At 49.7% G+C, this 21,456-nt stretch overlaps 1 protein-coding gene across 3 annotated transcripts in view; it reads right to left on the bottom strand.

Moving 5' to 3' along the window:
* Positions 1-21,456, bottom strand: part of LOC114662923 (tyrosine-protein kinase ZAP-70) — a 62,897-nt gene that overhangs the window by 1,699 nt on the left and 39,742 nt on the right. For 2 of the 3 annotated variants that reach the window (XM_028816663.2, XM_028816665.2), the window contains 11 exons: positions 18,766-19,232; positions 16,084-16,244; positions 15,841-15,979; positions 14,047-14,128; positions 13,910-13,941; positions 12,300-12,339; positions 8,524-8,716; positions 7,054-7,260; positions 3,794-3,986; positions 3,508-3,648; positions 2,586-2,698 (listed from right to left, as the gene is read on the bottom strand). In XM_028816663.2, the coding sequence (XP_028672496.1) occupies positions 2,586-2,698; positions 3,508-3,648; positions 3,794-3,986; positions 7,054-7,260; positions 8,524-8,716; positions 12,300-12,339; positions 13,910-13,941; positions 14,047-14,128; positions 15,841-15,979; positions 16,084-16,244; positions 18,766-19,167 (1,703 nt within the window). In that variant the 5' untranslated portion in view covers positions 19,168-19,232. The remainder of the gene's footprint in view (positions 1-2,585; positions 2,699-3,507; positions 3,649-3,793; positions 3,987-7,053; positions 7,261-8,523; positions 8,717-12,299; positions 12,340-13,909; positions 13,942-14,046; positions 14,129-15,840; positions 15,980-16,083; positions 16,245-18,765; positions 19,233-21,456) is intronic. The other variant, XM_028816664.2, reaches the window with a different exon arrangement.

Genomic DNA, 21,456 nt, shown 5'->3' with positions numbered 1-21,456 from the left:
CACACATGAGAGCGTGACACACGTGTCACACATGTGTGTGGCCGTTAGTGGACAGGTGACAAGGCCAGCTCCTTCACTACAATGGCTCAGCCACTGAGAGATGCTGACCTGGTGGGCCACATCCTGGTAAGACCACCCACTGCCACACAGGCACACCGCCACTGGCTGTCAGTGATGTTCACAACACCGGGTCCCTTGGCACACCATCGTGGTGCCACCTCCTGTCTGCTGTGGTCCACGCACTGGTGGTCTGTTCCCCATGTTTCAGTCCTCCAGTGACCAGTGGAACTTGGGTGGGCTGTTGGCTGCCACTGGTGCCCCCCCACTGTGCTCATCTGGACAAGCCGTGTCCATCTCTGTTGTGTGTGATGGCCCCTGCAGGCCGGCCAGTCCTGGTGCACTGACCCCTACTTAGCTCTCCTCAAAGCCCCCTTAATCTCCAGCCTTGGCTGCTTTGGTCCCTCAGAACTGTCCTCACCCCTCAGCTGATCTCCTTTAAACTGCACCATCTAGTCATGTGATACACCTAAAAGTGGACTTAGGACAGTAGTGGGCACTGGCCAATGATGTCACACAGCCATGGTGTCACAGCTGGGGTCAGTGAGGTCACTGCTCTGCTCACCTGTGCCCCCTGGTGACCATCTGTGTACACACACACACACGCCCATACCGATGGCACTCGGTGATCAATTAAAATGGTGGCACCCAAACCACCTGGCATTGGCTGAGTGGTCTGCAGCTGGACATCTGAGACCTCCCAGGATATCAAAATGGAGGCGGAGACTTTCTAGATTGGGTGACAAAGACCACTTAAGTACTGTGACAATAAAAGTTCCTCACACCAGAGCTGTGGTGACTGCGTGAAATCAACACAAGTGAAGGGTCAAGTGGCAGAGTGGTGGCTCTGAGGGTAGGGATCTGCACTGGCAGTCGGAAGGTCGCCGTTTTGAATCCCGTAAATCCCAATAGGGACTCTGCTCTGTTGGGCCCTTAACCTGCTGAGCGCTTTGAGTAGTGAGAAAAGCGCTATATAAATGCAAAGAATTATTATTATTATTATTTTATGGGGGGCCAGCAGATGGCAGCGCTGTATCACGCAGACACGTCTGATGTCCAGCTGTCCACAGAGGACCTTCAACCCAATCCCCGTTATAAAGCCAGTCCAACTGAGCCCGGGGGGCCAGAAGTCACCCAACTGCAGAGTCCAGCAGGGGGTCGCACTGCAGCAGGTAGACATGTCCGCTGTCTAGTGAGAGTAAACTGCATGCTGTTGAGAGGGAGTCTTGAGCCCAGTCCCTCCTATGAGGCCATCTTAGCTGAGCCTGGGGGCCAGAAGCCCACCTAACAGCACTATATCAGGTAGACATTTAGTGATGTGCCTGAGGGCACAAATCAGGAGGTACACAAAGGGCTGTGAGCCTCGGCCGACCATCTGCATTGGGATCCAGAAGCTGCCTTACTCATAAAATCCAGCAGGGGGCAGCACTATGTCAGGCAGACAGTTCAGATCTCCACTGAGTGTTCATGATGTGTTTGAAGGCACAAGTCAAGTTGCTTAGGCCACATACACAGAGGGTCTTGAACCCAATGCCACCTACAAGATCATCTCAACTGAGCCCTTGGGGGAGAGAGAAGCTCCCCGATCAGTAAAACCCAGCAGGGGGCAGCACTATGCCACGTAGGCAGTTCAGGTCTCTTGAGTGTAAGTGAAGTGCTCAGAGGCACACGTCGAGATGTCAGCAGGGGTCTTATAAGACCATCTAAACTGAGCCTGATGACCAAAAGCCTCCCTAACAGTAAGACCCAGCAGGGGGCAGCACACTGAGTGTAGGTGATGAGCTCAAGGGCACAAGTGGAGCTGTCCACAGATGGCTCTGAGCCCAATGCCACCTATACAGGTAAGGTCATAAAAACTGAGCCCAGTGGCCAGAAGCCCTCCTAACAGTAAAAGCCAGCAGGGGGCAGCACTATATGAGGTCACCACTCCTGATCTCTAGTGAGTGTAAGAAAAGTGCTTGAAGGCTCAAGTCGAGCTGTCAACAGAGGGTCTTATAAGGCCATCTAAAGTGGGCCAGTAGGGGGCAGCACTATATGAGGTCGCCATATGTGACGTCTCATGAGTGAGTGTAAGTGATGTGTTTGAGGCCTTGGACCCCTTCACACCATCTAAGCTGAGCTCTGGGGGCCCCCTAAACTGTCCTACTCTTAAAATCCAGCAGGGGGCAGCATGGTATCAGGTTTCAGATTTCTAAGGAGTGTTTATGGGTTCAAAGGCACAAGTTGTGTTGCTTATGCCATATACGAGCCCATTATGAACCCTTTTCCTTCTATAAGGCCATCTCAACTAAGCCCAGTGACCAGAAGCCCCCCCCCCCCCCACCAGTAAAATCAAGCAGGGGGGCAGCACTGTAACTAGGAGGCCTGAAATGGCCAACCTGAAGATGGCAAAGCTTCCAGGGTCTTCATGTCAGACTGAGCGCAGAGTTTAAATACCTGAGATGGAGAAGGCTGTCATGTGTCCACTGGGGGGGTCGGCAATTAAAAGGTGGGAATTCAGCCCTTAAAAAGATCAAAGAGAGTCTTACTTGATTGTCCAGCACGCCTTCATGAGGCTGTACATCTCTGGTGGGCACACTGAGGGGCAGTCCAGGCGGCTGCCCGATTCGATGAACTGTATCACCTCTGGGCCTTTCATTTTCTGCATTAAAAGAGAGAAAGTAAAGTTAGTGGGGGCTTTTGGTGTCTCGTCTGTGGGTCCCACGCTGTGACCTGCTCATTATCAGGGGTCCTTTCAGCTGTCCAGGTTAAACACATAAAGTGGTGCCCGCTGATCATCACTTGTCTAATCACCCTATTCATTTCCAGTTTGTAGTAGGCTGGTGCCAATTGGGCATTGGGTGCCAGGCAGGATGCCAGCCCACAATAATCATCCGTTGCAGAAAACATCTGCTTGTGTGATTTATAAGGTCATAAGCTGGCACAAGGAAAATTCTGACAGCCTCCTTGGCCATCATAGTGGGTGCTAAAAATCCAACACCACCCACAGATGCCCACTGGCACTATAGCCTGCCCCCTTACTATGTCCCTTTAAATCACCTTTAGGTGGCACACTAAATGTCACTGAGCAAAGGGCAGGAAAAATTAAAATGGAGGACAGCCCCCTAGTAACTCCGGGTGGTCCTGACGTCTGCTGCAGCTAATGAGCTGTCATCGATTTCCACCCATCAGCCTCATTGTGACGGAGTGAGCCACACATCAACTGACCCAGAGAGTGACCATTAAGAATGTGAGCCTTAGGTGGCATCGCCAATCAGCCGGGGTCGTGGGGGAATCTGAGGTGGGCCCTGAAGCGTGTGGTCCTGCATCTTGGCAGCAACACCCCCTGGCCTGAAGACCTCTGCCTCACTAAAGGCCCCCTTGGTGCTGCCACCTCAAAGTCTTGAATTGTCATTATGTGAGGAACGCCCTCGATGGCCTCTCACGTCGTCAGAACCGGAGCCCCCTTACCTTGTATGGCTTCTGCCCGTAACTGAAGGCCTCCCACATGGTGACCCCAAAGCTCCAGACGTCGCTCTTACTGGAGAACTTGTGGAAGTTGATGCACTCGGGCGCGTACCACTTGAGTGGCCACTTGCCGGCGCTGCGAGCCTGAGGGACAACAAGACAAGGGTGATGGCGTCTTCATGGAAAGCCCGAGCCCCTCAAGACCAGCAGGGTGAACAGATGGGCAACACACACTGGGCAGAGTCTGATTACAGCTCAGGGCGGCAGGCTAATGAAGACAAAGGGATACCTTGTAGTAGTTGTCGTCTGCGCCCAGCGCCTTGGACAGGCCGAAGTCACTAATCTTGGCATAATGCTGGTGCACCAGCAGCACGTTGCGGGCAGCCAGATCACGGTGGACAAAATTCTTCTGCTCCAAGTACAGCATGCCCATGGAGACCTGGTGCATGAGCTCCACGATGTTCTCGACTGGGATCTCCTCTCTAGGAATGGTGATAATGGTGATGATGAGGATGAAGGTTACCATCAGGCTGTTAGCTGAACAGCCTCGTGACAATCAATCACATTTATTACACTCAATCTCCATCACAAGCCACCTTACAGAACAAACAAGACAATGGCAGCCCCCTACCTCGAGTCCCCTTAACTTCTGAGTTACCCAGCAACACCCCAAAAAGCCACTCCCTCCGAGCTCCTGCTGGACCAATGATAAAGTAGAGGTAATAAGCCCCGCCCTGACCCAGCTCCTTTCTGCCCACAACTAACTGCACTAAGAAGCCCCTCCCACTGACATCCCACCAGACCATAAAACATAACACACAATCAGCTGTATTAATAAGCTCCGCCCAATGCTTCGTCCTCTCTCAATTGTGATTGGACCTGTGCAAAATCTCAAAGCAGAATCAGATCTGTTAACAAGCCCCGCCCTCTGTCATCTCCAGTGGACCCAGAATTGACTTTAAAATTCTGCTTATGGTTTATAAAGCTTTAAATAATCTCGCCCCGTCTTATATATCGGAATGTCTGACGTCTTATATTCCAAATCGCAACCTCAGATCCTCAACTGAGTGTCTCCTTAGAATTCCAAGAGCAAAACTTAAAAGAAGTGGTGAGGCGGGTGGCCTTCTGCTGTTATGCACCTAAAATCTGGAATAGCCTGCCAGTAGGAATTCGCCAGGCTAATACAGTGGAGCACTTTAAAAAACTGCTGAAAACACATTACTGTAACATGGCCTTCTCATAACTTCACTGTAATTTAATCCTGACACTCTGTATATCCAATTCATTATAATAACTATTCATTCAAAATTTGTACTAACCCCTACTCTCTCTTCTGTTTCCTTTTCCGGTGTCCTATTGGTGGTGGCTTGTGCCACCACCATCTACCCAAAGCACCATGATGTTCCAACAATGATGGATGGATTAAAAGCCAGAAGTCTGTATGACCATCAGCATCAAGTGACTCCGTGAAAAGCCCGAACTACAAAGAGGACTATTTCATTTATGTTAGGTAGAATGCCCAGAGGGGACTGGGCGGTCTCGTGGCCTGGAACCCCTACAGATTTTATTTTTTTCTCCAGCCTTCTGGAGTTTTTTTTTGTTTTTTCTGTCCACCCTGGCCATCGGACCTTACTCCTTTTTATGTTAACTAAGGTTGTCTTATTTTAATTTCTTATTTGTCTTTTATTCTTCTTTTCTTCATTATGTAAAGCACTTTGAGCTACTTTTTGTATGAAAATGTGCTATATAAATAAATGTTGTTGTTGTTGTTGTTGTTGTTGTTACAGGTGAAATGAATTTGATTATAAAGCCCCGCCTTCTTTGAATAATCACTGGAGCAGTGAAACGACTCTGTTTATAAGCCCTGCCCTCCTTACAGCGCATTGGACACATGAAATGTCGCAAGGTCCAATCACCTGTGTAATTAAGCCCCTCACCTTCTAACCCCTTTAGACTCAAGAAAAGTCATCAAGTGACATCACCTAAGCCCCACCCACCCACTCCAAGTCCATTGGACTGATAACATGGTACACAGTGCAATGAGCTTCGTGAATTCAAAAATGGAGCTGAATATGTAAAATAGTTGAAAATCAGGTCTGAGACACTCCAGTTCAAAATTCAGAGTCTTACCTGCGCGTTCCACTCTTTGGTGCCACACTACTTGGCACACACTAATTGTCACCTGGGACCTGATTTGGAAACCTGATTGGACCCTCGGCTCTGACTCTTTTGGTGTATGTTGTTTCACCTTGGTGATCCTCCACCACGTGAGACCCGTACAACTTACAAAGGGGAATCTGCTTTATTTAAAGTGTCACCTGCTCTCAGCTACGACTGAACTCACGAGGCTCTGGGTCTCAAAATAAGCCCCGCCCTCTTTCTGCTGAATTGGACTCCTGAGATGAGTCAAGTCAGCTCTAGAAATAAGCCCCACCCCCTTCCCGCCCATTAAACTCATGACAGTCATAACATCAGACAGACAGACAGACAGAGGCTGGGAGGACACACTGATACATCAAATCAGCTTTATTCATAAGCCCCGCCCCCTTCTTCTTCACTGGACACATGAAATGTCACAAAACCAAAGCTGCTTTATCAGTGAGCCCCGCCCTCTTTCTGCCTAATTGGCAGGCAGTGATATTGTGTGTTCATATCCCGCTATTGACGCTGTGTGACCAAGAGGAAGTCACTTCACCTGCCTCTAACCAATTGTAACCAGCTGTAAGTCATCTTGGATAAAGAATAAGTAATAACTGGCCACATTAAAAGTCATAAAATCAAATCATCTTCATGAATAAACCCCGCCCACTCTCAATTGCAATTGGACACATAAAGCTCTTCAAAGTTCAACCAGATCTGTTAATAAGGCCCACCCCCTTTCCACCCCATCGGACATAGAGTCAAATGAGTGGTGTACATAAGCCCCGCCCTTTCTCATCCTCACTCAGTCTTAATTGTTACAAATGAAACTCTTTTAAAAATCTCAGTTGCCATTGGACCCACACAGCATTAACAACCCCAATCAGATTTAATAAACGGCTCCACTCAATGCTCGATTCAGCTTTATTCATAAGCCCCACCCACTCTCACTTACCATTCAAAGTTTAATGGGATCTCTTAAATAAGCCCAGCCCCCTTTTTTCTCTCCATGAGACACAGTGGAATCAGCTTTACATATTTGCCCCGCCCACTCCCAATTGCCATTGGTCACATGAGCCTGTTCAAGGTGTAATCTTCTGCCCCATTGGACACATGAAATGTCACAAAGTAAAACCAGTGCTATAAATAAGCCCCACCCTTTCTCTTCCCAATTCATTCTTCTTACCATTGGACCATAAAATGTCAATTTAAATTTATGAAGGAGCTCCACCCAACGCTCAGTTCCGTCATACTCATAAGCCCCGCCCATTTCCAATTGTCACTGGCCGCATGAAGCCCTTCAAGGTGCAATGAGATCTCTTAATAAGCCCCACCCTCTCACAGACCTGCAAACAAGAAAAATGTGGACAGGGTGGTGGTACCACCTGCTGCCCCCCCAGCTGTACTTACTTTTTACTTGAGAGAAATTTGTTAAGTGGGCCGTCCTTTGCCATCTCCATGACCAGCATGAGGCTCTCAGCCTGGCAGATGCCAATCATTCGGACAATGTAGGGGTTGTCCAGCTGGTGCATGATCTCGGCTTCCTTCATCATCTCATCTTTGACCCCCTTCTCATTCTCACTCTTCAGCACCTTTATGGCCACGTCGATTTGTTTCCTGCCGGATTCAAAGAGAAAGTCAGTGAGAACCACGAGGGACATAAACGAGTCCAGCTTGCCAGCCCTGCCTCTGTGTGTCTGGACCTCTTCATAAGACTGGTGGGTAGGCTGGAACGAGGCCTAAACGCCAGGCCAGGGTAACCTTATCTTACTTGTTATTTTAACCAGGAGAGGGCAGTGATTCACTTTCTGCCCTCTTTCAGGGACATTTTGGGGACTCCTTGTCATAATACACAGTTGGGCAATGCCCAGTAAAAGTGTTTGCCTATTCTGATTTAGCAGACAGCTCTTGAACTTTTGTCCATTTTCCTCAGGTGTCCTCACATGTGGTGCTTCATGTTTGGGTTTTTCCAACACAAGTGCACTTTGACAAGCAGGCCTTCCTTAGCTCACATGCCCACCAGGGCCTGGCATCGAGCAGCGCTGGCATGGTGTGATGTCACACAGTGGGGGTGGTGAACTCACAATGGTCCATCTTGTTCTCAGAGTCATTCACAGATGATTCTATGGTCCTCACTTCCCACTTTTGGTCATCACTGGCTTCTGGGTGGCCTGATGGTCACCCTGTCGTTGTCATATTTTCTTCATTTTTTTTTGTTGTATTTTGGGTTTTTCATCTCCTTGGATATTTTCTTCTGTCTGCCAGAATCCCAGATTTGCTTGCCGTCTGCTGGACCACCTTGTGACATCCCAGAGACGCCTGCGCCAACTGGTGGCACCTGAGCTGGTTTAGGGGAGGTGAGCATTTTCTGCTTTTTTTGTTGTGTATCTGTGGAGTTTGTCTTCCTTTGGATGGCACAGATCAGAAATTCCAAATGAACTTCATGAAGATTTCACTTTTAAATAAAAGTGACAAAAATAGAGGAGGTGGACACTTCTTAGGGGGTATGTGATGTCCTCTGGTGACCGGGGGAGAGACACACAGGAAACAGCAGGCCAGGGGGTACCACTAGGGGGTGCTAGCTCATAAGAGTGTGGTTGGTGCCTTGAACTTGGAGGTAGGTCAAGTTGGCGCTGGCATGGCACAGGTAGACTTTAATATCAGCAGAGGACTGAGTGGCACGGGTCTTGAAGGTCTGGTAAGGCTGGCTGTACTCTGCCTATTGGGGCAGGAAGTCATTGCAGTATGTGGTGGAGATGACCTTGATGGACCTGAAGACACCACACGTGGCCAGTTCACGAACGAGCTGCCACCCACCCGCTCACCCGAACTAAGCGCAGACTGACACGCATATGAGGGTGCCCAGGAGGCCGAGCTCACCGTCTCATCTTGTAGACCCCCTTCTTAACGCAGCCGAAGTTGCCTGAGCCCAACTCCACCTCATCGATCATCAGTTGCTCCCTCTTCAGGAAGAGCTTCTTGTCTTTGAGCTCCTCGGGGTCACTGTAGGGGCTCTCATACACGGTGGCGTCCATGGGCAGCATTGGCCGGTGTCCATCAGGAATGTCGATTGCTGAGGGAAGACAGAAAGCCGGTGAGTGCGGTCGGCCTGAGCCCCTGCTGCCCATTTCTTATGGTGATCATGCAAACTCTGCCCCCCTACCCACATCCATCTGCTCCTCCAAATGTCCAGCCAGCTATCCCTCCATTCTTCTTCTTTTACCCAGCTTGGCTTCCCTCCATGTGTTCACGTCATTTTTAGGCTCGGCCGCCACTCACCTGTCCATCCCACATCCTAAATTTCCACCTCTTCAACCAACTGTCCATCCATTTCTTGGTTTACTGAACCATCATCTACCTCTTGTCTGTTCATCAGCCCATCACACCGCAATGGAAGTGCAACCAGCAACCCCACGGCCTGACAGTTCCCTACTGATGGGCTCAAAGAGGAAGGCATTGCGTGACAGTGACACAATAATGACACGCTCACCTTCAAGGAACAGAATGCCACTAAAACAAAATGGAGATAAAGCCTGAACCGGGGTCTGGCCGTCTGCATGGATGGCCTTAGTTTGATACTCATTGGTCCAGCCACTCTCCCGTCCAACTGTCCTTTTGTCCTTCCATATGGACCAACATCTGTGTGCCCACCTGGTTGTTTTATCACATGTGGTGGGCGAGAGAAATGGGAATCTGTACCTCCCACCTGGCCCTGCTCCGCCCCTTAGGCTTCTTTTGCCATTTCCCTGCCCACTTCTAGCATGTTAATCCACCTGAGCTCCGCCCACTGCTCCTCCCCCCCACTGCTCGTTTGCTATTTTCTCCGCCTCCTTTGGCTTATTAATGAGCTGCAGCTCCACCTGCTGTCACAGTCTACAGGCCCCTCCCTGCCTTTAATTGCTTTAGTGTTTGTTCAGTACAATGTTGCTGTTTTTCATAAATTATTTTGCGTTTTATGTTCCTGAATATTTCTCTATATTTCTTACTAATCTTTAATTAGCGTTTATTTATTCTACTTTATGTGAATTCTGTTAGTTATTGTCCACTTGCCTATTGTACTGTATGTTGAGCCCAAGGGAGTGAGACTCCCCGCCGACACAGCGGCTGTGCGGACCTCCTGCAGACTTTTTCGTTTAATAAGTCAGGGGTTTCAAGGTTTCCTCTTCCTTTTGACATTTGTATGCTGCGGCTATGCAGGCCTCAAAGCCTGCTTCTTGAGTTTGAGGGCCAGGCCTGCTATGTGCTACTGCGGCCTACTTGTATTTGTCAGGCCTGCTTTTGAGTTTTGTCATCACCTATGGCCCCGCCCCTATGGCTTTCTCTGTCTGCTTTTGTTACACAGCATAAGCTCCGCCCACAGCTCCGTGTCACGATTCTTGACTTGTCTCATGCATTTCCTTGTAAATGTTTTTTTTCATGTCCATAGGTTTATTCATTGTTTTTCAAACAAATAATTTTTGGTCGCTGCTATTTTGTCTCATGCTAGCCACTACACCTCAGCAGATGCCATGGAGAGCAGTTCTGGAAGTCACGTGTCTCACGTCAGTTACACAAACACAGAACCCTAATTGTCAGCGTTTGATGGATTCTCGCAAAAGATTTTATATACTTGCTTTCATGATTTCTTTATTTGACTCCACAACTCCTGACTTCTTGCTTTTCTCTCTTAGTCTGAAAGTGACTGCTCTCCTGGTCATTCCATTCAAAGGTAGTTTGCATCCCAATGCTACCTTAACACTTTGTGGCTCATTTTACTATTTTTCCTGATCCCTTTTTCATGACAGTATGAGCTCCGCCCATAGCTCCCCCCCAATGGCTCTCTTTTACTATTTTCCCCACCTCTTGTAGTTTAACCAGTCTTGGCCCTGCCCAGAGCCCTTCCTCTGAAGGACATTTTGTCATTTGTACCCACCTTTTTTTATTAATTAACTTGAGCTCCACCCTCCTCTAAGGTTCATTTTATTATCCCCTCCCCCCCCCCATGTAGTTTACTAAGCATTCTGCCAATTTGTATAACCAGTCTGGACTCTGCCCATGGCCCCCATCTGTGGGTCTTTTAATTATTTTACCTGCCCCTGTTTATTAATCTGCATAATCCCACCCCTTTAATTTTCTTTTAATTATTTTTCCCGCCTCCTCCTAAGCAGTCTGGACTCTGTCTCTATGGCTATTTTTGGTATTGTCTCCACCTCCCTCTACTAATCAGCATGAGCTCCGCCCATAAACCCTCCTCATGGCTCTTTTTGGTATTGTCCCTGTCTCCTTTTATTAATCAACATAAGCTCCACCCTCCTCTAAGGTTCATTCTATTATACCCCCCCAGTTTACTAAGCATTCTGCCAATTTGTATAACCAGTCTGGACTCTGCCCATGGCCCCTCCTCTGTTGGTCTTTTAATTATTTCACCTGCCCCTGTTTATTAATCTACATAAACTCCGCCCATAATCCCTCCTCATGACTCTTTTTGGTATTGTCCCTGCCTCCTTTTATTAATTAGCATGAGCTCCGCCCATGATCCCTCCTTTTTGCTTTTTATCTCAGCTCCTTTAGCTTGAGCTCTGCCCGGGTTGGTAACTTTTTGTAAAGCCCTCCAAAGAAGGCGCTATATAAGTAAAATGTATTATTATTATTGCTATTGTGCTTTGTCCCTGGTGACGCTTGTAGCTGCTGCGGTTCAGATGAAGTGCTGTGGCTTTAATGTCCCGTTTCTGAATTTGTGTCACTCGGTAACACTTGGTGACGTGTGTCTGGCGACGCCGTGCTCTTTCATTCCCTCTGCCCTTTTGTTTTTTCCCCTTTAGTGCCCTAAGATGAGGCCTTTTCTGTTTATTGATTATTCTCAGTAGTGTATTTTGAGTCCCTCTTTCATATTTAATACAAGATTGCATTTTCTCCTCATTAGGTGGTCCTTAATTAACCCCACTGGGACCTCTGACATTTTTAATGAATAATGAAGGGCCACTAGTAAGTGTGGGGTGGCCCAGTGGTTAGAGAGGACCCACACTAGTGTAGTGGTCTGGGTTCAAATCCCATGCCACCTTGTTGCTTGTGTGTGCTTTGCATGTTCTCCTGGTGTCTTCATGACTTTTTTTGATAAATTCCCGTCTGAGGACTCGGCACTTCTAAGACGGAGAAGAATGAAGGGGAAACAAAAGCAACAGATGGGGGTCCAAACCAGAACTGCCAACCAGAACCTTCACCTGTTGCTCAGAAGGTCATTTGCTTTTCATCGATGGTGCAGCGCCATTCTAGACAGTCACAGGCAGTGTCATCAAGAATCATGTGACCAGTGACTAAAGAGCCACCAAAGGACGAGGAGCTCTGAATGGCACCGCAGTGATGTCACAGAGACATTAAAAAAACAACACAAGTGGATGGCAGTGATCAATACCTGACAAGATTGTCAAATGGGCACAGTAAGAGTGTGTGTGCCCTGTGAAGGACTGGCACCCCATCTTGAGAAGGCCTGAGGTTGTGTGGATGTCAGATGGAGGTGAGCTGAGGCTTCAGAGCCCAGAAAGGACAGAAGGACAAGCCCTCGGTGACCAGCGTGGCACACAGGACAGACAAACAAGTTGTGAGAGTTAAAGACAAGAATTACACAGAAGGCCCAAACCGGGCACCATCCACCCACCAAAGCCCAGACGAAGACTCACCTTTAGGAGGGGGGGTGTAGCCATTGGCACCGAACTTCCTCTGCAAACATTAAAAGAAAAAGCACATGAGTGTCAAAAGATACCCAGCCAGCTGCCCGCTCCTGTACCCGCTGCTTCTTTATTAGACTCACAGGGAGCCTGCTGACCATGGAGGGGTCGGGGCGGCCCACCTCAGCCACCAAGCACACGTCGATTCTTATGTTATGTTTCTTAGGCTTGTGTTGCACACACGTCTCGGTGTTTCCTGTCTGGTGACACAGCAGTCGGTGACATAATCTCACAGTTTACAAGCCGTGTTGGCAGCCATTTTCTCTCTGGAGTTTGCCCGTTTGCCATGTGTCAGTGCAGGTCCTCATCTGGCACTTGAAGTGGGCCTTGTGTTGGAGGGCTGGTGTGTGCTGCCTACCTGTGACTGTCACCTGCTGCAGTTCGGTTTGAGAGCGGACCGCCACGCCAGGCTGTGTTCTGTCATGTTACCCACTGGTGGCTTCAGGGCAGCTCTGGTGCAGGGTTGTGACTCCATCTTGTCCCTTTTAGTGTCCCATTCCTTGCCAGATGTACCCCTGGAGAATCTTGGACGATTGTCACAGTAATGCCAGTTGCTCAATTGCTGTAACTGACTTCACCAAAGACCCGTAACCCATCACTGGTTAATCTGGCAGTACCCATAATTGAAGAAATCCTACTCTAGGGTCCCAGGTTCAAATCCTGGCTCGCTCACTGCCAGGCCTTCCTCTGGCCACTCCATGTGTGTGTGTGTCAGGTTCATGGGTGAGGTGTGTGTGGACATGTGAGGTGTGAGATCAGCCTGTGCCACCAGAATGGGCGCAGCCACAAACTGGACAAGCGGGACCGAGAAGGGACAGACGGGGTGACAAGCCGCTGAGAGCTTCAGGGACCACAAAGCTGCCTACTTAGGGATTTATGTGTGCCTCGAGGTGGTCACGTAATTAATGAAGTGACCCTGACGTCCTCGAGGTCCTCACAGGGCGATTCTTTACTTAAGGAATGACGTCGTTGAGGCCTCACGTGCTGCGTAACCCGTTGAAATGAAGTCAGCGCGCGTTGTCGCCCCTTCGTTTCTGTCCGCAGAGCCCCTCTTTAGCTGATTAAGGAAGTGAAAGTCTGCACCCCCACGGCTCAGTGGCCCCCTTTTGAGTTACTTAATGAATTACCTGCCAAGCAATCAGCCAATCAATGAAGAAACTCAGCAAGGAACGAATGAGTGAAGACGTCCAGTTAGTTAGTCAGCAAGTTCGTAACTTCGTGGTCTGAGCTCCCCGCTCTTATTCTAAAGTCTCGCCAGAGGTAACTGAACGTGGTGATCAATCAATAAATCGATCGATCAATGAATGAATCTGTGCATTTATTAATGAATGATGGGTCTTCTGCACCCCTCCACTTGCCCTTTAACCCCCTCCTGACCGAGCCATCGACCCACAGATCATGCGAGGTGTGACGTCACCGTCACGTGCCAGCCCATGGCGTTTCATGTGCCCCTCTTGTGGTGCCAGGCTGGTTGTGAGGGCACTTTGGTATTTTGGTCCCTAACCTTCATTTTCATGAATTCCTGACTGTTTCTGATTGACTCAAAGCTTCACGGTACTTACAGCACCAGAGGGGGGCGCCGGCGCTGGACCAACTGCAAAACAAACAGAAAACAAAAGAGAAGCATGAAGCGAGTGTCTGCCCCGGCCCCCCCAAGTCATCGGTCTGTGTGACCCCCCCCCGACAGTGTGTCACCTACCGAAGGACTGATTGGGATTCACGCAGGGCTCCTTGAGTGTGTGCACCAGGCCGTCAGGCTTGATCTTCAGATACTCGACCAGCTGTGGAGGGCATGGAAACAAAAAGGCCACCACGTTAAGGGCAAACGTCACACAAACATTGGGACGAGGACACGGGGACTGAGTGACTGAAGAGTGCGGCAGACTTTAGGGTCCTTCAAAGCTCTACTTGATGTTTTTATGGAGGAGTGAAGAGGCTCAGACTGTTGTAAGGTCCTCCTAATCTTGAATATGCAAAGCCCCCCCAGATCGATGAGCACCCACGGGGGTCCTGACCGGACAAGGATGGTGGCCTCCTTGCTGCCCTGTGTGAAGGTGCCAATGAGCCTTTAACTAGGGACCCTGTATGTCATTTTTGACGTCATCCAGTCAGCTGCAGGCCGGTGACGATTGCCAGAGGAGGGTGTCCCCGGAGGTGTCACACATCGGGCAGCAGACGTCACTCCAGGCTGATGGGCCTTCTGAACCTTTGTCTTTAGATTCATTCTTAGGTGTGTGGAGGAGTTTAACGTTTCAGACGCCTCTGTCACCAGGCCTTGTGGCCTCTAGGGACAGGTGCCAGCAGTTAATTCTGTTCCTCCAGCCTGAAAAGAGGACAACATGGAGGTCCCAAACTGGATATTCACTGAGTGCTGGAGACGAGCCCACCCTGTGGGGGTCAGGAGCAGCTCAAGGTGATCGCCCGAGTTTCATTCCTGGCTTATGTTTAGTTTTGTGTTTATTTTTCCTTTCTTTCGATTATTTCTGTTAATTTTGTTCTCTTTATTTATCATCTGCTCATTATGTTCCTTTAAACGTCTTGTGTTTTGTGGGTGGAGCCCCCCCAATGGGCAGGGTCACCCTATCCATCACTTCTAAGTGACCGCCCCCGGCCTTTAAAGGCATGCTGGGAAAGCGAGTTCCGCTGTGCATCATTTGAATTTGCTTCAGAGTTGACTGGGAGTTCCACCATTTTGTTACTTTGCTGATCTTTACTTCTGTGTTTCTGGGGGGGTGCGTTTGGACCTTTTAGGCAACTCCATTGTTTTGCTCTTTTGGGCCTTTTCTTGTGTTTTGTTTTTCTTTTATCATCCTTTATAGAAAGACTCTGTCTGCCTTTTCGTCAACAAGCCAACAAGCCAGGGGTTTATGGTCATCCTCCCTCTTGCATTATACTTTGGGACGTTTCTTGGGATTTCTGAACCATCTGGGGGCCCCGGATAGGCCTGAAGCCTCCCATTTGCCAGGGGTCAGGGTTGCCTTGGGGGTGAGGCCTGCTTTTGGGAAGCCGGTGGGGTTTCCAGCCTGTTTCTGGGAGTCTTTTTAGTTGGCTTCACCTGTTTTTGCTATTTTGGTGCCAGAATAAGAGCACCGAGGATCCCCTGGTGTGGGACAGCAGATGTCAAAGCCAAGGGCGCCTCCTCCCGGGACACTTGCTGGTGCCTCATTGCAGGTGAGCATTCCTGTTGTTTTTGAGTTTTATGGGTGGAGCTGTGAGAGGCGGGGCCACCATGAGGTCCCTACTAAGGGACCGCCCCCTGCCTTTCTGTCCACCCCCCAGAGTGTTGTTGTGCCGTTGTGTGCCTTTTTCTTTTATTGTCAGCTGAGGTTTATTTTCTCCTGCTGGGTTGAACGTTTCTTATGTGTTTAACTGTATTATGATTCGTGCTCTGTATCTTCAGATGTGTGCCCCCTAATGGCCGCCTAGTACACGTTCAGTCCGAGGGGCCGAGACGCAACGGATCATCGAGTGGGTCAATCATCTCCTACCGGACCTGCCACACGGTGTCAAACTTGGTCCCCTCCGGCATTGACAACTTCCCCGACTTGTCCAGGATGATCTGGTAGTGGTATATCGACTTGCCGTATATCATGGAGAGCGCAAACGTGCCCACCTCCTTGCGGTCGCGAATGCTGAGGAATTGAAGAGAGAGAGAGACAGAGGTGTGGGGGTCAGTCAGGGGCAGAAAAACAGCAATTAACCGGGGGGCTCGCCGACCTCCATGGCTTCCACTTACAGAAATTTGCCATCAGGCAACATGCCAGCGTAGAGTCGCCTCTCACCCTCCTCTCGTGAAATGGCGCCGTGGTACCAGGGCATCTTCTCGTGAGCGGTGGTGGCGATAAGCCTCTCCAGCTGAGGGGCCTGGCTGATGATGGCCTGCTCCACCGCATCTCCCTGCAAAGAAGACCGAGGGTCACGATGGCCTGAAGGTCACAGGCGGCACATTCATATATTAATAATAATAATTAGTGACCCTATTTATGAGGGTCACTTTAACTGCACAACGTCACCAGAGAAGACATACGACCACTTGGCTATGTCACTATAACCAGGATTACATTCTGCCTTAGACTTGTGATACAAACATGGCCTGCTGGGGACAGCCACACAGGAGCCATGGAGCCTGTCCACGTGTCTACACGTCCTCTACGGTCCTGGGGTGGCCCAGTGGCCTGGACATTGGTGTGTAAAGCAGAAGGCTGCTGGTCCTTAACCTGCCTCTGCTCAGATTGTAGAAAGGTGCTATATAATGGGAAGCCACTTGGTGTGTGTGTGTGTGTGTTTGCAACGACAAAAGGCAAATGTCTGTTTGATATCTGGGGATGCAGAGGCGGCACCCACCACCATCATTCTGAGGGCGTGACATTCACAGGCTCCTCCCCCAACTCAGTTTGATGTCAACACATTCACAGGCTCCACCCAGCACTCTAGTAGGCAGTCATGACATTCACAGGCTCCACCCACTGCCTCATTTTGATGCCAAACATTTCACAGGCTCCACCCTAGTATAAGATTTTGACATTCACAGGCTCCTCCCCCTATCTTAGTTTGAGCTCACGGCATTCACAGGCTCCACCCACTGCCTCATTTTGATACCAAACATTTCACAGGCTCCTCCCTAGTATAAGATTTTGACATTCACAGGCTCCTCCCCCTATCTTAGTTTGAGCTCATGACATTCACAGGCTCCACCCACTGCCTCATTTTGATGCCAAACATTTCACAGGCTCCACCCTAGTATGAGAGTATCACATTCACAAGCTCCTCCCATCACAGGCTCCCTGGCCTAGTGCCCCCTACTGTTTGTAGATCTCAGTGTACACATATGAAATGATGCCTGCCCCCTAGAGGGCAGTAACTGGGGACAGCTCTTCTGTGAGCCGTCACCAGGGGTCTTTTTTGTCACTCCTTCAGAAAGGCCGCTATAAAAGTACACAAGCTGTTCAGTTTGCCCTTCTATTAAAGAAAGAACAAAAATAAATTCAAAAACCACAGCCTACACTTCAAAGGATTCAAAAATGATGTGTTCCAATATATTCAAATTCACAAGTAAAGTAAATTCAATTAAATTTAAAAAAATCAAATGAACACAAATGAGTTTATTAAGAAGCCTGCAAAACGTACAACCAAAAAAAGAAAACCTGCAAGAAAGCCAATAAGGGAGGCGAGGGCTTGTGATCCAATCAGGGGTCTCACCCCTTGTCCACCATAAAAACATAAAAGCAGCTAATCACCTAACAAACCAAAAAGAGAAAATGCTGATTTAAATAACAAAAGGAGAGAACAGAAGTGAAAACCTAACAAACACAAGAGAAAAGAACAAAATACAAAAGAGACAAAAACTGCAAAATCCAAAGTGAGGCCCACAAATCAGCATGGCACCCATGCCAGCCTGACGCAGACCTGGCCAACCCAAGGTGGCCTTTCAACAACACCTTTAGACACGCCCACCACTGTTCGGACTAGGGGGCCAAACCCCAAACCCCGACAGATCACCACCTGTAAGAACTCCGCCCCTGATTTACAAACTCAAGCTCCATCCACCTGAATTACACCTCACGACTTTAGCTCCACCCCGATTTACAAACTTAAGCTCCACCCACCTGAACTACACCTCACGACTTTAGCTCTGCCCCGATTTACAAACTCAAGCCCCACCCACCTGAATTACACCTCACAACTTTAGCTCCGCCCCGATTTACAAACTCAAGCTCCACCCACCTGAATTACACCTCACGACTTTAGCTCCGCCCCTTATTTACAAACTCAAGCTACACCCACCTGAATTACACCTCACGACTTTAGCTCCACCCCTGATTTACAAACTCAAGCTCCACCCACCTGAACTACACCTCACGACTTTAACTCCACCCCTGATTTACAAACTCAAGCTCCACCCACCTGAACTACACCTCACGACTTTAGCTCCACCCCTGATTTACAAACTCAAGCTCCACCCACCTGAACTACACCTCACGACTTTAGCTCTGCCCCGATTTACAAACTCAAGCTCCACCCACCTGAATTACACCTCACAACTTTAGCTCCACACCTGATTTACAAACTCAAGCCCCACCCACCTGAACTACACCTCACAACTTTAGCCCCACCCCTGATTTACAAACTGAGCCCCGCCTGAATTTCCCGTCCCAATTACTTGATTACCATAAGGCCACTAGGGACTTGACCTGAGCCCCCCAAACACCCCCCCTAAACACCCCAGCTCCCCTGGGACTCCAGTCCATTCCACCAGGGTGCCAGGTGGGCAAGGACATTTGTGCTCCAAGCCTGGAGGTGGGCAGTGTGGCACACATGTGCGACGTCCTTCATTGACGTACTGCCCATCGTCTCTTATTATCAGATGTTCAGGGCTGACCCTGTGCCCCCCTCCTATACCCCCCACCGCCCGCCTCACCTCCAGGTTCCAGGTTTGCCGCACATACTCCCGCATCATGTTCTCCCGGAGACTGTCGAAGACGCCTGGCTTGGGTTGTGTGCTGCTGGGGCGCAGGCAGGGCTTCCTGAGGGTGCAGACCAGGCCATCAGGGTCACGCGAGTAGAATTCGCACAGTTCTCCGGGCCCGCAGTGGGATTTGCCCTGCGATATGGCGTATGTGCCATTCATGTGCCTCTCAATGGGGTAGTGGTGGAAGTGGAGATCGAACACCAAGGAGAGGACGTAGCCGCCTAAGCTGCGCAGACACTGGCGCAGAAGGAAGAGGCCATCCGTCATGCCTGCCAGCTTGAGCTCGTCCTCCGCTTCATAGCGGGTGATGCAACCAAAGAAGAAGGGCAAGTCGGCCGCTGGGTCCTGCATTGTGCTGTCCCTGTCCACACCTCTCTGAAGAACTTCTCCTGTTCAGCGTCTGGTCTCTCAACCTGCTGGAGGAAACAGCAAGAGCACTCAGTCACAAAAGCTCAGCACGTTGTGTCTGCCACGTGGGCATCACCCTCTGGCTCTGTGTGGTCCGATGAAGGGCCAATAGGCACACTCTGTTGAAAATACACGCAGAGAGAAGCAATGCTGGCAGCTACCACTGGGGGCAGCACCACAGAATGGCCCCTCACTTTCAGTGTATCTGCAACACACACACACTTTAAAACTGGCATGGAGGGATGCCAGGGCAGGGGCCTGAAAGGACCTGGCAAGATAAGGAAACCTGACTTCACTGTCTTAGGAGGGACCACCTGGGGGCTGTAAAATGGCCATGTGACAGAGGGCACAGAGACAAAGGAGGGGCCATGAGTTAGGAGACCCTCAGTCTAATGGGGGGGGGGGGGGGGCAGCAGAGAGGCCCATTAGCTCATGTATAGCCCACCTGCCATGTGAGGGTCTTTAGCTTTGAAGGTGGCAGGGACTGTTGGGGTGAGGCCACAGTTGGGCGATTAGGAGGACAGTCTTTGATTTCTAGAAGACATTCTGGACCCCAGAAATGATCCCAAGATGGCGTTTGTAGCCCCCCAGTCCAATACCTGATTTGACTCAGCATGAGGGGGTCAGGCAGAACACACTGAACTGACCTCGCCCGATGCCAATGTAATAATAAAGAATAACTCTTTACATTTACAGTATAGGGCGCTTTCCAACCCACTCTGCGTATTTCATCTTTTGTTGTTGTCTTCATGGCACCCACAGAGTGAAGGTGAATTCTAAGATGGGCTCAAGTCGGGATTCCATGGACTATGCCAAAGCTCAAAAAGTGACCACTGGGGGCCCACTGGTATACTGGACATCTGGGGTTACAACGAAATGTGTGAAAAGTCTGTGAAAACGACATCTGAGTGTGACAAACGAAATACACGGGGAGCAAGGTGGCACAGCAGTGAGTGCAACTGGATCACCGACCGATGTCTCGGGTTCAAATCAAACACTGGCCCACCTTCTGTGTGAAGTCTGCAGGTTCTCTCCAAGTTAAGTTAACTGGCTGAGGTGGTGAGTGGGCCCAAGGTGGTCCGCAGGGCAGTCCAGGGCCCTGTCACCCTTTTCAGAAGGTGGTGTAATCCTGGGGGGGGGGGGGTCAGTTACACCCCACAGCCCCATTAAACACCCATAAGGACCACAAAATGAACTGATTGCTTCTAAGACTTTTGTGACTTGTGGCCCAGGACCCTCCCCAGGGGGTCATTTATCTGGACTAAGCCCCCCAGGTATCATGTCGAGCCCCCTTCCCACCCCGGCTGTCGAGTGTACTGTTACTTGTGGACTTTTGGGATTTTATCAGACTGCGGCCCACTTTGTGTTTCATTTCAGTGTGGAGCCGAGAGATCTTAACCTTCAGGAACACAAACGAGGGGCGTCTGAAATGAGGCCACCGGGTGTCACACATGAAGGTCACAGGCAGGCGAGGAAAAGGGGACGGCTTGAAGGTAAAGAAAAAGAATTTAAAAAAAGGTAATAAGCAGGAAATGTGTCACACACCGGGGAAAACCTGATGGCACTGATACAGAGTGGAAAAAATGAAAAAAAATAAAAATAAATAAATAAATAAATAAAGCTGAAAACACAAAAAAAAAGCGAAGAGATGAGCCGCCCAGTCTTTATAGCGCACCGCACGACAGCCCCCTCGAGCTGCCCCGGGCTCAGCTCTGCCACTCGGCGCTCATTAGCTGACATTCGATAAGAGAGCCTGGCAGGCGGAAATCATCTCCATAGCTGACCACCAGGGGGCCTACTCAGCCTCTCACGGAACACGGGAAAGACCCGCTTTGTGATCGCACTGAATATTACAATGGGCGGGGGTCTCGATCAGCCTTTAAGTGTAACTGGCAAGCAAGGAGGTCTTAGTCTGAAGTCTCAACAAGTAAAATGCCAACAGTGATCGCGCAGCCGAGACCCCTGCCGCGATGATTTGCTGCGAGGCAACTGAGCAGATTTGGGGTCGTCTATCTCCCTGCCCCAAGACCCTCTGGCATTGTCTGCTTGATAAAGCGCCTTATGACGGCCACGCTTAATGTCGTTATATCCTAATCTTTAATAAGCTCGTCCTTCAGCGAGCGCAGGTTCAGAACGCTGTGACAAAAGGAAAACCAAAACGTTACAAAGTGCGAATTCCCCAGAAATCCTGCGGCCAGTCTGTCCGTGAAGACCGCAGCTTCACCCGCCCTC

This window comes from Erpetoichthys calabaricus, chromosome 12 (assembly GCF_900747795.2).
Source record: "Erpetoichthys calabaricus chromosome 12, fErpCal1.3, whole genome shotgun sequence".
NCBI classification, from domain to species: Eukaryota; Metazoa; Chordata; class Cladistia; order Polypteriformes; family Polypteridae; genus Erpetoichthys; species Erpetoichthys calabaricus.
Note: the sequence above shows the minus strand (reverse complement) of the source record. Positions and strands in the feature narration are given on the sequence as shown.